The sequence below is a fragment of the Hyphopichia burtonii genome (genome assembly GCF_001661395.1).
Source record: "Hyphopichia burtonii NRRL Y-1933 unplaced genomic scaffold HYPBUscaffold_1, whole genome shotgun sequence".
Classification (NCBI taxonomy): Eukaryota; Fungi; Ascomycota; class Pichiomycetes; order Serinales; family Debaryomycetaceae; genus Hyphopichia; species Hyphopichia burtonii.
This window is the reverse complement of record NW_017963728.1, coordinates 825,251-846,948: the sequence shown is the minus strand read 5'-3', so window position 1 is coordinate 846,948 and position 21,698 is coordinate 825,251. Positions and strand designations below refer to the sequence as shown.

Genomic DNA, 21,698 nt, shown 5'->3' with positions numbered 1-21,698 from the left:
CTTCGAAGATCAATTTGATGATAGTGGGAATCCTTGGAAATGCTCAATCACACTGATTTGCAATGAGTCAGAGAAAACGTTGTGTGAATTAGTCCATCGGCGTCCAAGGTTGCCTTATGTAGAAATTCGATACGTCTTTGAGGGGAGTCAATCAAAGTCAGTTACATTTCAGGCAGTTACAGTACAACTACTTGTCGTGCAGCCTTATCATTCGAAAGTGTGATTTGACATGATCATACCAGAACACTGGCTGCAAATTCGCACATCTCAACAATAAACAATTTAACTCGTGCTTACTAGTAGTCTAAAATCATTTCACAATATAACCCGCAGTATATCAAGCTCAATACTACCGCAAGAAGTACCTCCGTCATCCTTATCAGGTACTTCCATCTTCCATCCATATCTCGCACTTCCGTAGTGCTATAAATAATCCATGACTCATAAAGTTATCTACAATTCATCTACATTCAAAAAAATCATTTCACTTCAGCAATATACACTTCAGCAATGTACAATCAATTGAACAGCCAATAATACAATCTTACGTTAAATTAAAGATCCGACTAATTGTTTACAAAAGCTTGTTTTGGCTTCCTTGTGAGATGGCGGTTTACGGGTGTATGTCACGTGGATGTGTTTTCTTTTTCGTCAGAGGGGGTCTGTGTCGTGCGCGGCATAGGGGTCCACTACCCCTTAAACCCGAACTAGCCCCGGTGTCCTCTCCATACAACAAACCATCCAGTACAACAAACCATCCAGTACAATAAACCATCCAGTACAATAAACCACCCAGTACAATAAACCATCCAGTACAAGAAACCATCCAGTACAAGAAACGTACAATAAACCAGTATAGCCAGTACAACATCAGCACAGAAGAAGGAGATACCAGGAGGAGATAATACAGCCCGATTAGTCATACGCCACTGACGAATAGTTTAAAATTCTTTTCGTATTCGGAATGGCGGGAGTTCGCTGGGGAAAAGCAGGTTCCGAATCCCGCCGTGCGCTCGGTGCCAGTGTCGGAATGGAGGCCCCCCAGGGCCAGGTTCCGATCCGGCGGAGGCGGCAGCAAAAATAAATCTCCGTTCCGCCTCTGTGAAAATCTTATGGATTAACCTGAATAACTGAATAACTGGGAAAACTTGTTCACTGGTTAGCTTGTTAACTGGTTAACGGTGGATTGGTCAACTGGTTGATTGAATGCTGTCATCTGGTCGGCTGGATGCTGGATGTAGTTGTAGTTGTAATTGTCCTGATTGTGGACCAGCCCTAGATAACTGAACAATAAACAATGATTCAAACGATGCCAGGTAAATAAACAAAAGAAAAATTTCAACTAATAATAAAACCGGATTGAGTCGATTAAAAGCGTTAATACCGTAATTGAATCTTAGTTTATTTAAATAGGTTGATAGCCGTTTACAGATGGTCAAAATTTTCCATTAATTAACTGATTATCTGAGTATTATCTGAAAGTATGACATCGTCGTATTCTTCGAATTCGGGGAAGGACTCGAACCCCACTAATCAAAAGACATATCATTCAGATGAAGAATCAATCAATGAGTATCATGGATTTGATGATGCAGTTCCAGAAATTCAACAATTGGCTAAAACTCTTAGTCACCAATCTTCAATCAAAGATAGTCAATCTTTGATTAAGTATTTGAGTCATATGTCAGAAGTGCCTGGTGTAACTCCGTTTAAAAATGAAGAAATCGATGAACTGTTAAATCCTGATTCTGAAAATTTTAATGCTAAATTTTGGGTCAAAAATTTACGTAAGTTATACGATACCGATCCGGATTATTATAAACCAAGTAAATTGGGGATAGCTTATCGTGATTTAAGAGCTTATGGGGTTGCTGCTGATTCCGATTATCAACCAACCGTGGCCAATGCTTTGTTTAAATTGGGTGGTTCTGCATTAAGAAGTTTACAAAAACAAGACGAATCCAGATATTTCGATATCTTGAAAAAAATGGATGCTATCATGAGACCCGGGGAAGTCACCGTGGTTTTAGGGAGACCAGGTTCTGGTTGTTCAACCTTGTTGAAAACCATTGCCGCTAACACTTATGGTTTTAATATTGATCCAAACTCAAAAATTACCTACGATGGTTTAAGCCCCGATGATATTAATAAATATCATCGTGGGGACGTGGTTTATAGTGCTGAAACCGATACTCATTTCCCTCATTTAAGCGTTGGTGATACCTTGGATTTTGCCGCTAGATTAAGAACTCCCCAAAACAGAGGTGATGTTTCAAGAGAAGAATACGCCACTCATATGGCTAGTGTTTATATGGCCACCTACGGGTTATCGCATACTAGAAATACTAACGTTGGTAACGATTTCGTTAGAGGGGTTTCTGGTGGTGAACGTAAAAGAGTTTCTATTGCTGAAGTTTCTTTAAGTGGTGCTAATTTACAATGTTGGGATAATGCTACTAGAGGTTTGGATTCCGCTACCGCTCTTGAATTCATTCGTGCTTTGAAAACTTCGGCTGCCATCTTGGAAGCTACTCCCTTGATTGCTATCTATCAATGTTCTCAAGATGCATATGATTTGTTTGATAACGTCGTGGTTTTATACGAAGGTTACCAAATTTTCTTTGGTAAAGCTTCTGAAGCAAAAGATTTCTTTTTGGAAATGGGTTATGATTGTCCTCAAAGACAAACTACCGCCGATTATCTTACTTCTTTAACCAATCCTGCTGAAAGAATTGTCAGACCCGGTTTTGAAAATAAAGTTCCTCATACTGCTAAAGAATTTGAAAATTATTGGAGAAATTCTCCTCAATATAAAAAATTAACCGGGGAAATTGATCAATATTTTGTTGATGTCGAACAAAATAATATTAAAGATACTTATAAACAATCTCATATTGCTAGACAAGCTAATCATGTTTCTCCAAAATCTCCTTATACTGTTTCATTCTTCATGCAAGTTAGATATATCATGTATAGAAACTTCTTGAGAGTGAAAGGTGATCCTTCAATTACTATTTTTTCGATTTTTGGTCAAGCAGTTATGGGGTTGATTCTTTCTTCGGTTTTTTATAATCTAAAACAAACAACTGGTTCGTTTTATTATCGTGGTGCTTCTTTATTCTTTGCGGTCTTATTTAATGCTTTTGCTTCTTTATTAGAAATTATGGCTTGTTTTGAAGGTAGACCAATTGTGGAAAAACACAAAAAATATGCTTTATATCGTCCTTCTGCTGATGCTCTAGCTGGTATCATTACTGAATTACCAACAAAACTTTGTATGTCGGTTTCTTTCAATTTTGTCTTTTATTTTATGGTTAATCTTAGAAGAGAACCTGGAAGATTTTTCTTTTATTGGTTAATGTGTTTACTGTGTACTCTTGTCATGAGTCATTTCTTCCGTACTCTTTCTGGTTTTACTACTACTTTGGCTAGTGCTATGACTTGTGCTACCGTTATTTTATTGGCTATGGTTATTTACACTGGGTTTGTTATTCCAACTCCTAATATGTTGGGTTGGTCAAGATGGATTAATTACATTAATCCAGTGGCCTATGTTTTCGAATCTTTAATGGCTAATGAATTTAGTGGCCGTCAATTCACTTGTACTAGTTTTGTTCCTACTGGTGGTCCATATGATTCTGTTTCTGGTGAAAATAGAGTCTGTAGTTCAGTTGGTTCAGTTGCTGGTTCAAATGTTGTTGAAGGTACTCGTTATATTGCTGAAAATTACTCTTATTATAATAGTCATAAATGGAGAAACTTTGGTATCACTTGGGCTTTTGTTATTGTTTTACTTTTTGTTTATATTGGTTCAATTGAATTTAATAAAGGTTCAATGCAAAAGGGTGAAATTATTTTGTTTTTAAGAGGCTCTTTGAAAAAACATAAAAATGAAGCTAATAAACAAAGACCAACTACTATTGATGTTGAAAATCAATTAACTAATGAAAAACCTAGTTTCAATGATGAAAAAGAAGCCATTGCTGCTTCTGCTGCTAATTCTTCTTCTTCTTCTGTTAATCAAATCCCTTCTTCGAAAAATATTTTCCATTGGAAAGATTTAACTTATCAAGTTAAAATTAAATCAGAAGATCGTGTTATCTTAAATCATGTTGATGGTTGGGTTAAACCCGGTCAATTAACTGCTTTAATGGGTTCCTCTGGTGCTGGTAAAACAACTTTATTAAATTGTTTATCTGAACGTGTTACCACTGGTGTTATTACTGACGGGGTTAGAATGGTTAATGGTCACTCTTTAGATTCTTCTTTTCAAAGATCTATTGGTTATGTTCAACAACAAGATTTACATTTACCAGCTTCTACTGTTCGTGAAGCTTTTAGATTTAGTGCTTATTTAAGACAACCAAGTTCTGTTAGTAAAGCTGAAAAAGATGCTTATGTTGAATATGTCATTGATTTATTAGAAATGACTAGTTATGCTGATGCTTTGGTTGGTGTTGCTGGTGAAGGTTTAAATGTTGAACAACGTAAAAGATTAACTATCGGTGTTGAATTAGTTGCTAAACCTAAATTATTATTATTCTTGGATGAACCAACTTCTGGTTTAGATTCTCAAACTGCTTGGTCAATTTGTAAATTAATGAGAAAATTAGCTGATAATGGTCAAGCTATTTTATGTACTATTCATCAACCTTCTGCTTTATTATTAAAAGAATTTGATCGTTTATTATTTTTACAAAAAGGTGGTCAAACAGTTTACTTTGGTGATTTAGGTGAAAATTGTAATGTTTTGATTAATTATTTTGAAAAATACGGTGCTCATCCTTGTCCAAAAGAAGCAAATCCAGCTGAATGGATGTTGGAAGTTGTTGGTGCTGCTCCAGGTTCTCATGCTAATCAAGATTATTATGAAGTTTGGAAAAATTCTACTGAATATCAAGAAACTAGACAAGAATTAACTAATATGGAAACTGAATTAGTTAAATTACCAAAAGATGAATCTCCAGAATCTCATAAAAAGTATGCTGCTCCAATTTGGCAACAATATTTAATTGTTAGTAAAAGAGCTATTCAACAAAATTGGAGAACTCCAATTTATATTTATTCTAAATTCTTCTTGGTTATTTCATCAGCTATTTTCAATGGGTTTTCATTTTTCAAAGCTGGTAAATCTATGCAAGGTTTACAAAATCAAATGTTTGCTATTTTCATGTTTATGATTCCTCTTAATACTTTAATTCAACAAATGTTACCTTATTTCGTTAGACAAAGAGATGTTTATGAAGTCAGAGAAGCACCTTCTAGAACTTTTAGTTGGTTTGCATTTATCACTGCTCAACTTACTTCTGAAGTTCCTTTCCAATTTGTCATTGGTACTATTTCTTATTTCTGTTGGTATTATCCAGTTGGTTTATATAGAAATGCTGAACCTGCTGATCAAGTTAACGAACGTGGTGCTTTGGTTTGGTTATTCTTGACCTTTTTCTTTGTTTACTCCACTACTTTGGGTCATTTATGTATGTCTTTCAATGAACTTGCTGATAACGCTGCTAATTTAGCTACTTTATTATTTACTATGTGTTTAAATTTCTGTGGTGTTTTAGCAGGACCAGATTTCTTACCAGGATTTTGGATTTTCATGTATAGAGCTAATCCATTTACCTATTTAATTCAAGGGGTTTTAAGTGCTGGTTTAGCAAATACTAATATTGAATGTTCTGATACTGAAGTCTTAAGATTTGCTCCTGCTCAAGGTAAAACTTGTGGAGAATATATGGAAGCATATATGAAGCAAGCTGGTGGTTATTTGATTGATAAGAGTGCTACTGATGAATGTAAATTCTGTGCAATGGCCTCAACCAATGATTATTTAGCAACTATTAATTCATACTATAGTGAAAGATGGAGAAACTTTGGTATCTTTGTTGCTTTTATTGTTATCAACATGATTCTTACTGTTATTTTATACTGGGCTGCTAGAGTTCCAAAAGGTAATAGAGAGAAGAAGAAGGCAAAGACAACGTAATCATTCATTCATTTCAAATTCTTTTACTTCTTCTTTAATTTTATGATTAATTTTTTTTCAGCTTTGATTTTTTACTATTTAATATCTAATTTTATAAATTTTATGTGTATATATATATTAATTTCATTATGTAAGTCACGGCCATTTGTTTACTAAAAAAGATAGAACTTGTCATAGTTCAAATACGCCACTGATTCAGTATAATATAGATTACTACCTCGACAAGGCTATTTTTCCATAAGATTTTCCTGTCTTTAATAATATAATAATATTAAATATTTCACATTATGTGTATTTAAAATGAAACTCTTGATTAATGTAATAAATCATGTATTCTTAGTAAAATATCAGATATTTCAAGTCGGTTTGGGGAGAAGATTGCAAAAATGAAGAAAATTGGAAATAATGTTAAATTATTGCGAAATTCAAGTAACAACCAGTACTCCTATAGCTGGAATAGACGAGTATTTACTTTATAATTAGGTTACGGAGATGGTTGTACGAAGCATCGTAGCAGAAGCCAAACATACATCAATAGCACGGCATTTACTATTAAAAAATCTTAGCAAATACCATTGTCACTAAATAATCATTAATTAACAAATATTTTAGCTTATATATTTGCAGATATTTTAGCTAATATATTTGCAGATATTTTAGCTAATATATTTGCAGACATGTTTGCAGGTAGGTAGGCAGATATGTTGATATATCAGCAGATATACTAGCAGGTATATTAGATATTATTACAAAGATTAATTTTTACGACTAGATCAATACCACTCATTAAATCCAAATAAAAAGACAATAGTCAGCATTAACCAGTGGAAGTTCCATAAGATTCTAGTATACGATCAACGATATATAAGATGTACGAGTAGGATGTACGAAGAGGTTCAATCATAGTTAGTCAATTTGCAATCAACTGACGTGAACGTATAGAGGTACGGGCGTAGGAAAATGCCAAAAAAGTATGGCCAATTGAAAAATCATTCGATATGGCAGTATTTTAACCAATTTGTATAAATAGGATTGGAAATATAGAAGAAGAAGTTGAGTTTAAGACATAATAGTATAATTGACCATGGTGACGGTAAGCTTTGAACAAATCCACGATAAAACCCTCCCCATCAGGGACCGTATGGAGGCCTTGATCAGACAAAAACAAAAAGAGATTACTGATGGATTAGCAGAGCTTGATAGTGTAACTTTTCATACTGATAGTTGGATAAGAGACAATAACGGTGGAGGCGGCCAATCGATGGTATTACAAGATGGAACTACATTTGAAAAAGGAGGAGTGAACATATCGATTGTTCATGGTAAATTACCAGCAGCAGCCGTTGCTAGAATGAAGGCTGATCACTCAAATTTAAAAGGATGTGATGCTGATGGTAGTACTAATTTCTTTGCTTGTGGATTATCATTGGTTATACATCCTCATAATCCCCATGCTCCAACATCTCATGCTAATTATAGGTATTTTGAAACTTCCGATCCTGAATCTGGTGAAGTCCAAGCTTGGTGGTTTGGTGGTGGTGCAGATTTAACTCCTTCTTATTTATATGAAGAAGATGCTAAACATTTCCACCAACAACATAAAGATGCCTTAGATAAATTTGATTTATCCTTATATCCTAAATATAAAAAATGGTGTGATGAATATTTCTATATCAAGCATAGACAAGAAACAAGAGGTATTGGTGGTATTTTTTTCGATGATTTTGACGATAGACCTGCTGATGATATATTATACATTATTGAATCTTGTTTCAATGCTTACTTACCTTCTTATGCTCCTTTGGTAGCTAAACATAAAGATGATCCTTTCACCGAAGATGAAAAAAAATGGCAACAAATTAGAAGGGGCCGTTACGTAGAATTTAATTTGGTCCTAGATAGAGGTACCCAATTTGGATTGGCTACTCCAGGTTCAAGAGTAGAAAGTATTTTAATGTCTCTTCCGGCCACGGCCAGCTGGGTTTACGACCATCACCCAGAACAAGGCACCAGAGAGGCTAAGCTACTCCAAGTCTTACAGAATCCTGTTGACTGGGTCTAAATCTATATATATCTATTTAATAAAAGCTAATTTTAGTCTCAGCTTAATGTAGAACTTCTTTTTCGCCTTAGGGCCTTCTATTAGGCCTTTTTATTAGGCTTTTGTTAGCCTCATCAGTTGAGAGAAAAAAAAAAAAAAAAAAAAAATTTCATCTAAAATGACGGGCAGAAACAAAGAAATGCCTAACAAAACAAAAAAAAAAAAAGGAAAATGAGGCATAAAACGAGAATTGGAATTATCATCAACGTTTTCCTCCTTCATTTACTTCTTTTTGAAAGAATCTATGCTTCAGTACTGTTTGATAATCACCGCTTAGCTGACGATTTGAGAAGGCACCCCATTTATGAGTACTTTCCGTTAGCTGTTTGTCTAATAACTGATTAACTAGAGAGCAAGTAAAACAAAAAACAGAAGGTTAATTTTGTTGTTCAAGATTATTTGGTGAAGTTTTATTTGAAACAAATAAAAAGTTGATTAGGTGGCTGAAACTATGATTGCACGCCTTTCTCTGCTTGCTTAATTCATATCATTTACTCCAGCTAATTTAATTTCATATTCTCTTTATACTAGTTTATACTTTATACTTTTAAGTTTTTTTTTTTTTTATTTGAAACATGTCTGATATGGAAAGTAATCGCTCTGTTTCTCCAAGCAGAGACATTCTTCATGGAGTTGCTAATACTGATGAGGTCTTGAATGATCATAGACATCAGGCTAGTTCGTTACCCATCCGTAACCCTACTCAAAGTGCTATTGATGATGATGAAGAGGATACGGTTGATAATAAGGATAATCAACAACCAGAACACTTTGTGGATGCGGCTTCTCGTCAATATGATGTTTCACCGGGGACTTCGCCTAATGATACTACAGAAAGATATAATTTTGATCCAAGATTAACTAGAAATTCCTCGAGTAATCAAATTGAACCTTATCCAGTTCAACCAAAAGTGGCCAGTCATATGTATATGAATAACTTACGTAAAGATTTTTATTTGAATCAAGGCCAAGAGGACGATGACTCCCAGCCTTTCATGTTGCACCCATCGTCTATTCATAAAAATCATTCTAGTACTAATCCAACAACAAATTCAAGGGCTCAAGTCTCTCCCAATATTGCTAATCTTCCCAGGAAAAGTGGCGGAAGAAGGAAGTCAAGATCCCGCTCATTTTCTGATCAAGTTAAATCTTTCGTTAACCCAAAAGATGGCGAAATGGATGAAATTCATAATATAGGTGGGGCTTCTTCGGGTGGGATTTTATTAAAGCCAGCCCAACCTTCTGGTCATAAAAGATCAAAACAAAGAAATGATTCCGTTGTTGATAACTTAGAAAACGATATTGCTTCACCAATGATGAAGATTAAAACTAATGATACTTCAACAAGTGAAAACCAAAATTATAAGAGAGAAAGAAGAGCATCAAGATCTTCTATTGATAGTGAAGCCGATTCCCATGCTTCAAGATCTTCTCAAGAAACAGAAGAAGATGTTTGTTTCCCAATGTTAAGAGAACACGTTCGTATTAAAGGAATTGATTTTGATGAAATTGAAGAATTTATTAAAGATGAACGTGAAGAAGAACAATTAATGAAAGATCAACAACAAATGATTGCCGATCGAACTGCAATGAGAGTTAGCTCAAATCAAAAAGATGCTCGTACCACTGGTTCAATTTCTTCAAAATCAAGAATGTCAAAACCAAGTAATGTTGCATTGAAATATACTCCTAAAAATTTAATTAAAAAGATGAAATCCAAAAATACTGAATCTCGTGATAATGAATCAATCAAAACAATTCGTAATCAATCGGATTCTTCAACCGTAAATGATGAATATGATGAAAAAACGTCTCCCACTGAATTTCATAATTTTAATGTTGACGATAATTCATCTGATAATGTTAAATTTGGTGGTACTAGAATTAATGATAGTGAATCGATTTTACCTGATCGTTTTTCCTTTTTCAGTTCTGAATCAGAAGAAACAATTCATGCTCCCGATATTCCTTCTCTTGTTGAACCTGGTCAAAGTGTTCGTGAACTTTTCAGAAATGGTGAAGGAACTTGGTGGTTGGATTGTGTTTGTCCAACTGATTCTGAAATGAAAATGTTGGCTAAAGCTTTTGGTATTCATCCTTTAACCGCTGAAGATATTAGAATGCAAGAAACTCGTGAAAAAGTTGAATTATTCAGAAGTTATTATTTTGTTTGTTTCCATACTTTTGAACCTGACAAGGAATCTGAAGATTATTTAGAACCAATCAATGTTTATATTGTGGTTTTCAGAGATGGTGTTCTTACTTTCCATTTCTCTCCTATTTTACATCCTGCTAATGTCAGAAGAAGAGTTAGACAATTAAGAGATTATGTTGATGTTAGTGCAGATTGGTTATGTTATGCATTAATTGATGATATCACTGATAGTTTTGCTCCTGTTATTACCGGTATCGAATATGAAGCTGACGCAATCGAAGACTCTGTGTTTGTGGCAAGAGAATTAGATTTTAGTAATATGTTGCAAAGAATTGGGGAATCTAGAAGAAAAGTCATGACTCTTATGAGACTTTTATCCGGCAAAGCAGATGTTATTAAAATGTTTGCTAAAAGATGTCAAGATGAGGCACAATCCCATACTATACAATCTCATTTGAATTTAGCTAATTTGAATAGTGGTAGTGGTAGTGGTAATGCTACTCCTGCACCATTCTCCAATTCTGGAGTTTCATTTGGTCCAAACCCTGGTGCCAACCCAAACCTTTTAAGCTCACAATATCAGCAATTTCAAAACCAACATGGTAGAGCCCAACCAAGAGCAGATATTGCTTTATACTTAGGTGATATTCAAGATCATGTTGTTACCATGTTTCAAAATTTATTAGCTTATGAAAAAATTTTCAGTAGATCTCATTCAAATTATTTGGCTCAATTACAAGTTGAATCTTTTAATTCTAATAATAAGGTCACTGAAATGTTATCTAAAGTCACATTAATTGGTACCATGTTGGTTCCTTTGAACTTAGTTACAGGTTTGTTCGGTATGAACGTTCATGTTCCTGGTGAAAATTCAGATTCTGGTTTAGCTTGGTTTTTCGGTATCTTAGGTGTTATGTTTTTCATTGTCATTTGTTCAACGATCTTTTCAAAAATTTGGTTAAGAAAATTAGATGTCGGAAATTATCCTGGAAGTAATCAGGTTAGTTCAAGAAGATCAATTAAAAGTTTAGGGCTTAAAACAAGAACAAAAGAAGCTGCCAAATCAATTATTAGTTTCCCTAATAAATATGATTAGCTAGTTCAATGAGTACTTCTTACTTTACTGATTAAACATCTATAGCTGTTTATCAATTTTCACATCTTGCAATCTTCCATAAATTTTTCAGTTTTTTCCATTTTAAATTCTTCATGTTTTTTTTATTTATTTCTAACTTTATTTTTATTTTGTAATTTTAGTTCTTCCAAAACTGTTTCCTTTCCTCGAATCCTTGTCATACAATAACCTGTCCACTTTATAGAAAATTGTAACTGATATAATAAATATATAAAATTAATTTGCATCTTCAAAAAATGTAAGATTTCAGAAATTTCTCACTTTCTCACTGAACTCAGAAGTGTGGCTCTCAATAAAATGCTGCAATTTTCTCCATTTTTTTGACAAATTTGCAGTATAAATTAGAGCAACATCCTCAAAATGATAAAATAAAACAACTATACCTTATCTATACTTAAATTAATTTAATAATGGGTGTAAGGCCAAACTTCTTGATTGTTGTTGCTGATGATTTAGGTTTCACTGACACCAGTCCATTCGGAGGGGAGATCGATACTCCAAATTTGAAAAGATTATCAGAAAAGTCAGCAAGATTCACTGATTTTCATACTGCTTCAGCTTGCAGTCCGACCCGTTCAATGCTTTTCACTGGTAATGATAACCATATTGCGGGATTGGGACAAATGGCAGAATTTGCGATGCGTCATCCTGATAAATTTGAAGGTAAACCGGGATACGAAGGGTATTTAAATGATCGAGTAGTAAGTTTACCAGAAATCTTAAACGATGGTGGATACTATACTTTTATTTCTGGGAAATGGCATTTAGGTCTTTTGAAAGAATATTGGCCATTTACAAGAGGCTTTGAAAAATCTTTTACTTTATTACCTGGTGCTGGTAATCATTATAAATATATACCAAAGGACAAGGAGGGTCCTGTCAAATTCATGCCATTTTTGTATGCAGAGGATGATCGGGAAGTAGATGCTGAAAAGGAATTACCCGATGATTATTATTCAACCGACTACTTCACCGAAAAGGGTCTTGAATTCCTTAGTCACGAGAAGAGAGGCGATAGACCGTTTTTTGGCTGTTTGACTTACACTGCTCCTCATTGGCCATATCAGGCGCCAGAAGAGGTAATTAAAAAGTATAAGGGTAGATATGATGATGGTCCAGAAGAGTTAAGAAAGCGCAGATTAGAAAGTGCTCTTAAAGCAGGCGTGATACCAGATGGAACTCCTCATCCCATCAAAACTATCCATAAAAGGTGGTCAGATATAGATGACGATGAAAGAGCCAAGGAATCTAGAATTATGGAAGTCTATGCTGCCATGGTGGAAATTTTAGACAGGAACATTGGAAAGGTTTTGGATGCATTGGAGAAGTCAAGCGAATTGGAAAATACCTTTATTCTATTCATGTCAGATAATGGAGCAGAAGGTATGTTGATGGAAGCATTACCTCTAAGGATTTTGAGAATTAGAACTGCAATTGAAAATCATTATAATAATGATCTTAGTAACATTGGCAGGAAAGATTCTTTTGTCTACTATAATGATCAATGGGCTCAAGCAGCCACTGCTCCACATTCCATGTACAAGATGTGGGCTACCGAAGGGGCTATTGTCTGTCCCTTAATACTTCATTATCCACCCTTAATAAATAATTCCAATTTTGAAGGGAAAGTGGCTCATGAGTTCACTACGGTTATGGACATCTTGCCTACTGTTTTGGAGCTTGCTGGAATTCAACATCCAGGTAATGAGTATAAGGGAAGAAAGGTCCATACACCTAGAGGGAAATCATGGGTTAGCTATTTGAGAGGAAAGCAAGATCATATTCACTCTGAAGATACGGTAACTGGCTGGGAACTTTTTGGTCAACAAGCGATTAGAAAAGGTAAGTATAAGGCGGTTTATATACCAAAGCCATTTGGTGATTCCGAATGGCAGTTATTCGATATCAAAGCAGACCCAGGAGAGACAAAAGACCTTGCTAAAGAAGAGTCAGGTAAGTTAAACGAAATGCTCACTCATTGGACAGACTACGTTGCAGAGACAGGCTTGATTGAACTTGGTTCTGACTTCTTCGAACATGAGAAAATTCACGAAGAAGACGATGTCGTTTACAATACAATAGAAGATCAATAATTTAAAATATATTAGATTAATACATGTACTCTATTAATGTTTATTCTTTCTTTTTTTAGTCTTCTTGGTAGATTTGGAAGTTTCTTCATTTTCAATTGGAATCCAAATTTCATTTTCTTTTTCTCCATCTTGAAACCTAGGACCATTCTTGTCATGGAAAACCTCTTTTCTCCAATCTTGTAAATGTTTCTTTTTGGCATACTTTCTTTTATCCTTCAATGCTTGTTCTTTTGATCTATAAGGCGCAAATTTCTTGATACCAATGAATGAATTTAATTGTTTGTCATCGGCTAAAATAATATCTCTAGTACTTAAACCAAAGGTTTCTGGTGAAACATCACGATACTTGAATCTGACTTCTTCTTTATCCTGAGAACGGCCTCTTTCATCTTCAACTTCATCCAAGATCTTGACAGCATTGGATTCAACTATTTGTTGGGCTTTTTCTTTAAGTGATTGTTTTTCCTTTTTAGAAGATTTCTTTTCCTTAAGTTTTTCTTTCTTGGACTTCTTCTTAGGAGGTTCACCATCTAAATCTTCTTGGGATTGTTCTTCATCTTCAGCTTGATCCGAGTCTTCTTTATTTTCTTTGTGGAAATCTCCCATTATCTCATCATCTTCACCCCATTCAGGTTTAGAATCTTCATTTCCGTAATATTGCTCGTCAAATATTTGGGCCATCTTACTATCCCAATCAGCATCATCAAAATCTTCATCTAGAAGAGAGTTACCAAATACTTTTTGTATGGTTTCATCACTGACTTCTTCACCGACAGCCTCTTTAATTTTTGTTAATCTATCTAAGACTTTATTCATTTTTTGAGTCTTTTTCTTCTTTAACAATTCTTCTTTTTCTTGATTTTCTTTTTCTTTCAATTCAATCTTTTTATCTCTTTGTCTTTTACGTGAATTGGTATTTGATCTTCTTAAAGTGGCTTGATTACGAGCATACGAAACAATTTCTGCAGCATTTGGATCTTCATATCTGAAGTTATAAGCTTTTTCGAAATCTTCAACTGCATTATCAAAATCTTCTTCATCATCATTATCTATTTTATCGAGATCTAATACTTTGTCATTTTTCTTAGGTATCCAAGCTTGGTTATCAAGAAAAGCGTTTAAGAAAGCTTCTTGATTCTTTTCAGGATCAGGTAAGACTGTTTTAGGTTTCTCAATATCGTCTTTCTTCGACTCTTTCTTCTTCAAAAAATCATCGTCACTTCCATCATCGTCCTCATCATCATTGAATGCACTCTTAATATCAGATAATAATTGATTTCTTTCTTCCCTTTCGGTTACCACGAATGGTTTTTCACCGTCAACAGTTCCATATTCATTTTCATCGTCTTCATGCTTGAAGTCACCGGATAACAAGTTTTGTCTGTGATAATCTTTTAAATACATGGGTTTTTCCTTATTTATCTTTTCCTTCAAAGCAGAGTTCTTTTCAGGATCATCGAAAAACTTAAGATTTGGATCAAGCAACTTCTTTGGATCATTTTTAAGCGCTTCAAGAACTTTGTTGATACCTGTTTCAACATTGTCTGTTATGAGTTGTCCATATTCATCTTCTTCTTCGGACGATTCCAGGTCTTCATCGTCATCATCAGATACTTCTTGAGTTTCTTTAGTTGATTTTTCTTTAGTTGGTTTTTCCACCTCCTGTTTTTCTTCGATTGCTGGAGCTGAAGCAACTTCCGCTTTTAAAGCTTCTTCTCTAGCTCTTTTAGCAGCAGACTTCTTTCTAGCCATTGTTAGTACCTATAGAATCAAGACTGAAAAGTATTTGAATGAAGCTTATTTGAGATGAGCTGCAGATGTATCAAAAGAAAAAAAAAAAAAAGCACCGTACCGCAGGGTCACTTTCTTACATAAGTAATAGACAGAAAAAGCTGCAAATTTACATCTAACAAATAACATCAGTATCGTTAATTTGAAACTATATATGATATTAAGGGAGATTGAGAACTCAAAGTTTTAAGGGATTATGCTGCACAGCATTCTTCTCTTCATACCACCATCTGTACGCTAATTCAGACCTGTTCAAGTCCAAATTTTCACTCAATACCTTCCATAATCTTTGTCCCAAAAACTCTTGCTCTTCGGGGTTACTACTAAGAACCAAATCCCATATTTTGTTCAACCAATGAATAAAGATGGATAACGGAAAGTATGGGATTATGTTAAAAAAAGAAATGATTATTGCTTCCCTAGAAGTGTTTGGAATTGTACGTTGAGTGAATTGATACTGTTTTTTGGGTTGGCCAGTGTTTATAAGATCAACTTTTAATCTGTCCTTTGGTTTTTTCATTTTATTACGATCAACTATATCAGTTGAAGGGTGTTTCTTTTCGTCGATGTGACTTAAGGTCGATGCGGCATCAATTTCTACAATTGGTTGAGCCGAGCTGAACGTTGCAGTATCGTCAGGTTTTTTGATATGAACACCAGGGATGGTACTGGAGCACTTTAAGTTCAAAAAATCCAAAAAGTATTCCGCAGAATTGTGGAATTCAAAATTTGCAGGCGGTTTTATAGGGTTTGCTAGTATTTTCTTACCCAAGGTTTCAATAGCGATGCTTAATTGGTTAGCCGACAAAATTTGAGGAAATTGGTGAAGCAAAAGTTCGATATAGTCAAATGTTTTTCTTAGTTGATAATCTGTATCATCAGTTTTTGAAAAACATATTAGAAGTACCGAATGAGAGATTTCAATCAATTCAAAATCTTCAATAGTTGGATTTTTAACTATACCCAAACAAATTTGGAAAATTTCGTTATTAATAAAGCCAGAGTTTTTGGAGTGATCTTGTTGTAAATAATTTTCCCATAATCCTAACACAAACGAAACTTTACAACGGGTAAGGTAATTTGTATTCAAAACTTGGGCATGTAAATTCACTTCATTGTAATTACCAATCAAAAACCTGGTAAAGTTTTCAAAATCATTTCCACGATTATTTTTCAAGACAATTTCCAATGTCAAATAGTAGATGAAATTATAATTATCAAACCCCCCTTGACCGATTGAAAGTAAAATGAAATTCAAATAGTACAAGCTATGCATAATTTTAAAAGAGATTTGTTTGTATTCGAGTTCAAGTTTCGATTTCAAAGACACCCTATTGAAAGGGTCAATCCAGAAATTGTTCTGGGTAATGAGGAATCGTGTCATGATTCCTTGAAATATAATCACTTCTGCAAATAATAAACTTTTCATGAAAAACCAGAATTTTGAGCTTAAGGGATCATTGGGATTGATTTTGGAAGGATTCGTATTAAGAATAGGATGCTGTGAAGTGGCAATAGACAATCTTTGATTGAAATTTTTCATCATTACTAACACCGACTCTACCAATTGAAATGATTGCTCGTTTATGGGTAATTTCTTTAGATAGCTTTCAAGTAGAAAAGAAAACTTATTCAAATGTTTAACCACTGGTTTTTGGATGATTTGTTCCAGGATCAAGTTATCCAAGTCAGGGTCGTTGGAATTTAGACTGAAGAACAAATTATGAGTTGCAGAACTTGTAACGTCATCAAATACTAATTGGATTAGTTTTCTAACAATGAAATGACTTGAGATATTGCCAGTATAATCAAAAACATTTTCATTTTTTTTATAAACTACCGCCAAACCAATTAAACTCAAATAAGTAATATCGTTATTTTGGTACTGGGAAAGGTTATATCCCAAACATTTCTTGAACAAACGATTGGCTTTACTGTCCCAGTCTTTGAAGTAGAATTTATACTCAATTGGATTATGCACAGTATACAACTGATCTCTCAACTCATTTGATAATATCAACCCAGATAAAATAGGTAACACTTTCCAACTATTTTCAATGGGCTTATAAGAAGCAAAATTCACAACCTCTGTCAATATTATATCATACCAAGCTTTAATAGATAAGGTGGGTTTGGATATTTTCAATTTCTTATCAGTAATGAGTTTGAAAACTTCAATTATTAAATAATTCTGTTCAAATGATGGAACAGGATTACCAAAACAAAGCGGATTATTTAAGAAACTCGCAATAACAAGTTTCAAATTATGCTCATACTTCACGTATGGAACATAATGATATAAATACCCTAAAACCTTATTAATCGTTGTATCTGGCAGTGGGAATCTCAAATCATGAATCAAAAGATCCAAATCTTGAGGCACCTGGTTATGGTACGTCCCAATACTCATCAATGCTCGACCTTGAGGACCTAACGACATTCTATTAACCTCTAATTCCTTTCAAAATGAAGTAGTTGGCCTTAACTTCTACTCCAGTTTTTCAGAATTAGTACCGAGGGCATGATTTATTAGAATCTTTTTATCTGGTGTCCGGATCTTTTATGTTACGAATCGCATTACAGACATTGGATGGAAAAAACGAAAAAAAAAAAAAATAGTACTGAAAAAATGGCATCATCAAGGTGAACTGAATAGATTTTATATACTTTTAGACTGTTTAAGACCTCAACCTTGCCGAATTGGCTTCCCCCTACTTGTTGTTAATTCAATAGGTATCGCATTCACTACAGTTAAGTTTTTACGTTCTTTGGTTTTTTTTTTTTTTTGTTTCCAAGTTAATTTATTCATTTCTTTAGTTGATTCCTTATCGATTTTTGCATATTTATTCATATCCATGATACAGCATGTCTGCAGTTAACCCTTTCAAAAGGACATGTCAGAACTTGATATTCAACATAAGGAATTTCAAGCATCCTTCAAAAAGACCAGTTTTCAGGTCTTCAGTTCATCCGTTTTGCACGAATTCCCAATTATTAGATGCATCTTATACTCATTGGTTGATGAAGACGGGTAAAACAATACCCTCACAGATCTTTAATAGTTTGGTAACGTTGCAGGAAGAATATGAAAGTCAAGGTTCAAAAGATGATAATAAAAAATTCAATACTTTACCCCCATCAGCAGTTTATGCTCATGAAATATCGCAAACTTTAAGTATACCAACTCAACTTTCAATTGACGACCAAAAAAAGAAGGATCATCCCCATTTGCATCATAAGATAGCTGGCTTTCTTCGGCAAGACGATTTCAAACTGATTCTTGACTTGATCAAATTGCATAGATATGAATTACCTGTAAATATTCTAAACGAAATCATATCCAAAGCAAACGAAAAAGTTGAGAATTTGGAAAAAGATGAAGTGATAGAGACCCCTAGATTCAAAGGAATCAAGGAGCTTGATAAAGTTCGAACTCACCGACGGATATACTCTGATTTACCCGATTTATACGAAATATGTCGAATACATGAGTGTCGATATTTGAATGATCAGTATTTTCAAGAGAATTATATTTGGCTATGTTATCATATGAATGATCTAACTAGACTACAAAGATTTCTATATATGTACTTGAAGAACTCAACTTATTCGTCCAAAACTTTAAGTTATATAATGAGTGGATTTATAATTAACTATGAGGTTGAATTTGCTAAAAATTTGTTTCTGAGCTTGATTGGAATCCTGAAAAGTTTGAGTTCTAGACTTTTAGAGGTCGTTATTTATCAATTCATTAAAGTTGATTCTCTCTTTGAAAACATCAATTCGATCTTTGATATTTGGATAAAGTCAAATAACTGTGAGAACCCAAATATATCCACCATTGACTTAATTTTAAAAGAAAACTATAAGTTTGGTACAAACGAAGAGGTTTCGAAAATTCATCAATATATTGAATCCAAATCATTAAATGACCATTACTTAATACAATCAACAAAATTACAAAATGAAATTATCAAGCGTGATCCAGTAAATCCAAAGAAACCAATAACTCAACATGATTTGCTCAAGATTGATGAAATTTGTAACTCAATTAATGATGTCAAAGATTTAACTAAGTTTTATAACGAAATATTAACCTTTTTTGCTAAGCATTCAAACATTAAGATGATTCAGTTCATTATAATCAAGATGAAAAAGGATGACATCCCATTCAATGATGAATTTTTAAATATTCTTATCAATTTTTATGTCAGATCAGAGAATTTCTTGACGCTAATCAATTTCATCACCAGTACATCAACCATGGAACAAGAGAATGGGCTAACATTTAATCATGATTTCTTATTCAAAGTTTATAAAACCTTTGTTCAAACATATCCTTACCATGCGGTGAACTTTGATGAGGGATTTCAAAAATGGGTAACGCACAATTCTAAGTTATCATTAGAATCAAAAGCATTAATCTTAGAGAAATGTCAAATCAGTAAAATAGAATCTCGTTTAACTCCATATAATTTGAAATTACCTGAAATCAACACTAAGAAATACGACCAATCAGAATGGAGTGATCTTAAATGGGCAATTGATCCGTTAAACGGAAGAGTTTTACAACACGAAAGACAAATTGAATTCAGAATAAATAAAGGGTTCCAAGATATATTAAGAAAGGGTATTAAGCCTGATTATAAAATGTTAGAAAATACTTTTAGAAGATGTGGAAAGCAAAAAAGAAATATGATTTACTCTTTACTATGGACAACAAGATTATACAAACATAAATTTGATTTAGATGTGCTTAATTTACAGTTATCAAGAGTTTCAAAAGATGATTTGGTGAGATTTGTTAACAGCAATAATTTAAGTGTCAAACATAAGATCTTCTTATCGAGAATCATGATGAATAAATACTTATACGAAGAAACCAGTCAATTATTGTCAAGTATTGATCAAGATGACATGACGGATAAACAAAAAATGTTTGCTCTTAACATTGGTTTGAGAAATCACATGAATAATGGAGAGTTTAGCAAGATGATTGAACAAATTAATAACTTCCCAATTGATGGTAATATATTGAGCCCATTTTTATCCCATAACTGTCGACACATTGAGAGAAAGTTGGTACAGAAATCAAAAAAGGATCAATCATCCAACGAAGATTTGAAACAACTTATCGATAGACTACATGGTTTTATTGGTGATGTTGAATTAAGATTAGAACAAGATAAACTAGATCTAACTAGTAAGATCAAAGATATGTTTGGATTTTTCAATGACTGGATCAACAAAAGCTTAAACGAAACTGACGAGAGACGCTTATAGATCATGTATATACTTATACCTATAAATATATATACACATATTAATGATAGATCTTTTATATAATTTTTGCAATAAGATGTAAATTTTTTTTGGCCGTGCACACAACATCACCAGAAATAAAACGGTCTCAGTAGATGGATCACATACTTCCAGTACCTTGGTTATACGAATAGAGGTTAATATGCTGAAGGGCGAGAATAGTGAGTTATGGGGAGCTATGGGAAATGATAAGAAGGTGAGTCTACTAGACTCAATCACCGATACTTTAGAGTGTGCAATTTGCTCAGAGATAATGCATGTTCCATTTCTAGCATCATGTGGACATTCATTCTGTTATGGATGCTTAAAGTCATGGTTTGAGAATAAGGTGAATTGTCCGACATGTAGGAAAGATTTTGAATATGCTCCAGTGATCAATCTTCAATTAAAGCAAATAAGTAAGAATATATTTCAAATGATGCTTGAATTAAGTAAAGAAGATACCAAACCACGATTAAGACATCAAACGAGTATGCTAGAAGAGTACGAAGATGATTTTGCAAATAAGAGGTTATTTGGCGATGCATTTAAATCAACGTTAACGTTAATCGATCGATCCGATGGGGTACCTAGATGTGGGAATTGTCATTGGGAAGCACACGGGTCCAGCTGTTTACATTGTGGTAGTCGGTTTCGTATACCTCGAGATGATGCTTATTATGATTCTGAAGATGGTGATGCTTATAATGAAGATGAAGAAGAAATTGTGTTATACGGAGGTAGACATGGAGAGGATGACGATGAAGGAGAACCAAATGAATATGATTCCCAAGATAGTTTCATAGATGAACGAGACATGGCGGCAATTTCAAATGATCTCAACGATAGCGAAAATGATTATTTATCATCAGGAGATAATAACTCGGTTAGTGGGGGAACTAGTTGGAGAGGATTTGATGATGATGATGAATCAGTGCAAACTCGGGATTCTGAACCTTTCGTGGATGGAAGATTAAGGGACCTTTTACTGCAAGAACATGAACATGACATGCAACAGGCAGCCTACGATGATTCTGACGACGACAGACCTATACAGAGACGGGGTGTTATTCACATATCGAGTGACGAAGAAGAAGGTCCCAGTAGACCTGCGAGTATCCGTATATCCAGTGACG

At 34.0% G+C, this 21,698-nt stretch overlaps 8 protein-coding genes across 8 annotated transcripts; 6 read left to right on the top strand and 2 right to left on the bottom strand.

The window, feature by feature from the left end:
• The first annotated feature begins 1,180 nt into the window (after window positions 1-1,180).
• On the top strand, window positions 1,181-5,997 carry HYPBUDRAFT_151325 (pleiotropic drug resistance family ABC transporter). The gene has a single exon (XM_020220439.1). The coding sequence runs from the start codon at window positions 1,484-1,486 to the stop codon at window positions 5,984-5,986; it is 4,503 nt and encodes a 1,500-aa protein (XP_020078711.1). The 5' UTR covers window positions 1,181-1,483; the 3' UTR covers window positions 5,987-5,997.
• A 915-nt stretch (window positions 5,998-6,912) lies between these two features.
• On the top strand, window positions 6,913-8,092 carry HEM13 (coproporphyrinogen oxidase). Its single transcript, XM_020220438.1, has one exon. It carries the CDS (start codon window positions 7,071-7,073, stop codon window positions 8,046-8,048), a length of 978 nt encoding a protein of 325 aa, XP_020078710.1. The 5' UTR covers window positions 6,913-7,070; the 3' UTR covers window positions 8,049-8,092.
• Window positions 8,093-8,662: 570 nt separating this feature from the next.
• ALR1 (Mg(2+) transporter) lies at window positions 8,663-11,338 on the top strand (the record flags this gene model as incomplete). The annotated part of the gene is made up of 3 exons (XM_020219458.1): window positions 8,663-8,780; window positions 8,922-9,151; window positions 9,203-11,338. 3 exons carry the CDS (start codon window positions 8,663-8,665, stop codon window positions 11,336-11,338), a joined length of 2,484 nt encoding a protein of 827 aa, XP_020078709.1.
• Window positions 11,339-11,787: 449 nt separating this feature from the next.
• HYPBUDRAFT_101396 (uncharacterized protein) lies at window positions 11,788-13,470 on the top strand (the record flags this gene model as incomplete). Its single annotated transcript, XM_020218121.1, has 1 exon — window positions 11,788-13,470. One exon carries the CDS (start codon window positions 11,788-11,790, stop codon window positions 13,468-13,470), a length of 1,683 nt encoding a protein of 560 aa, XP_020078708.1.
• Window positions 13,471-13,486: 16 nt separating this feature from the next.
• HYPBUDRAFT_172363 (uncharacterized protein) lies at window positions 13,487-15,302 on the bottom strand. The gene has a single exon (XM_020222856.1). It carries the CDS (start codon window positions 15,220-15,222, stop codon window positions 13,504-13,506), a length of 1,719 nt encoding a protein of 572 aa, XP_020078707.1. The 5' UTR covers window positions 15,223-15,302; the 3' UTR covers window positions 13,487-13,503.
• An 85-nt stretch (window positions 15,303-15,387) lies between these two features.
• On the bottom strand, window positions 15,388-17,701 carry PEX8 (Pex8p; the record flags this gene model as incomplete). Its single annotated transcript, XM_020222657.1, has 1 exon — window positions 15,388-17,701. One exon carries the CDS (start codon window positions 17,699-17,701, stop codon window positions 15,440-15,442), a length of 2,262 nt encoding a protein of 753 aa, XP_020078706.1. The 3' UTR covers window positions 15,388-15,439.
• A 425-nt stretch (window positions 17,702-18,126) lies between these two features.
• Window positions 18,127-20,544, top strand: HYPBUDRAFT_3590 (uncharacterized protein; the record flags this gene model as incomplete). Its single annotated transcript, XM_020223361.1, has 1 exon — window positions 18,127-20,544. The coding sequence occupies one exon, from the start codon at window positions 18,127-18,129 to the stop codon at window positions 20,542-20,544; it is 2,418 nt and encodes an 805-aa protein (XP_020078705.1).
• Window positions 20,545-20,737: 193 nt separating this feature from the next.
• Window positions 20,738-21,655, top strand: HYPBUDRAFT_95687 (ubiquitin-protein ligase; the record flags this gene model as incomplete). Its single annotated transcript, XM_020223946.1, has 1 exon — window positions 20,738-21,655. A coding segment is annotated over one exon (918 nt), but the record flags the coding sequence as incomplete, so codon positions are not given.
• Between the last annotated feature and the right edge of the window lie 43 nt (window positions 21,656-21,698).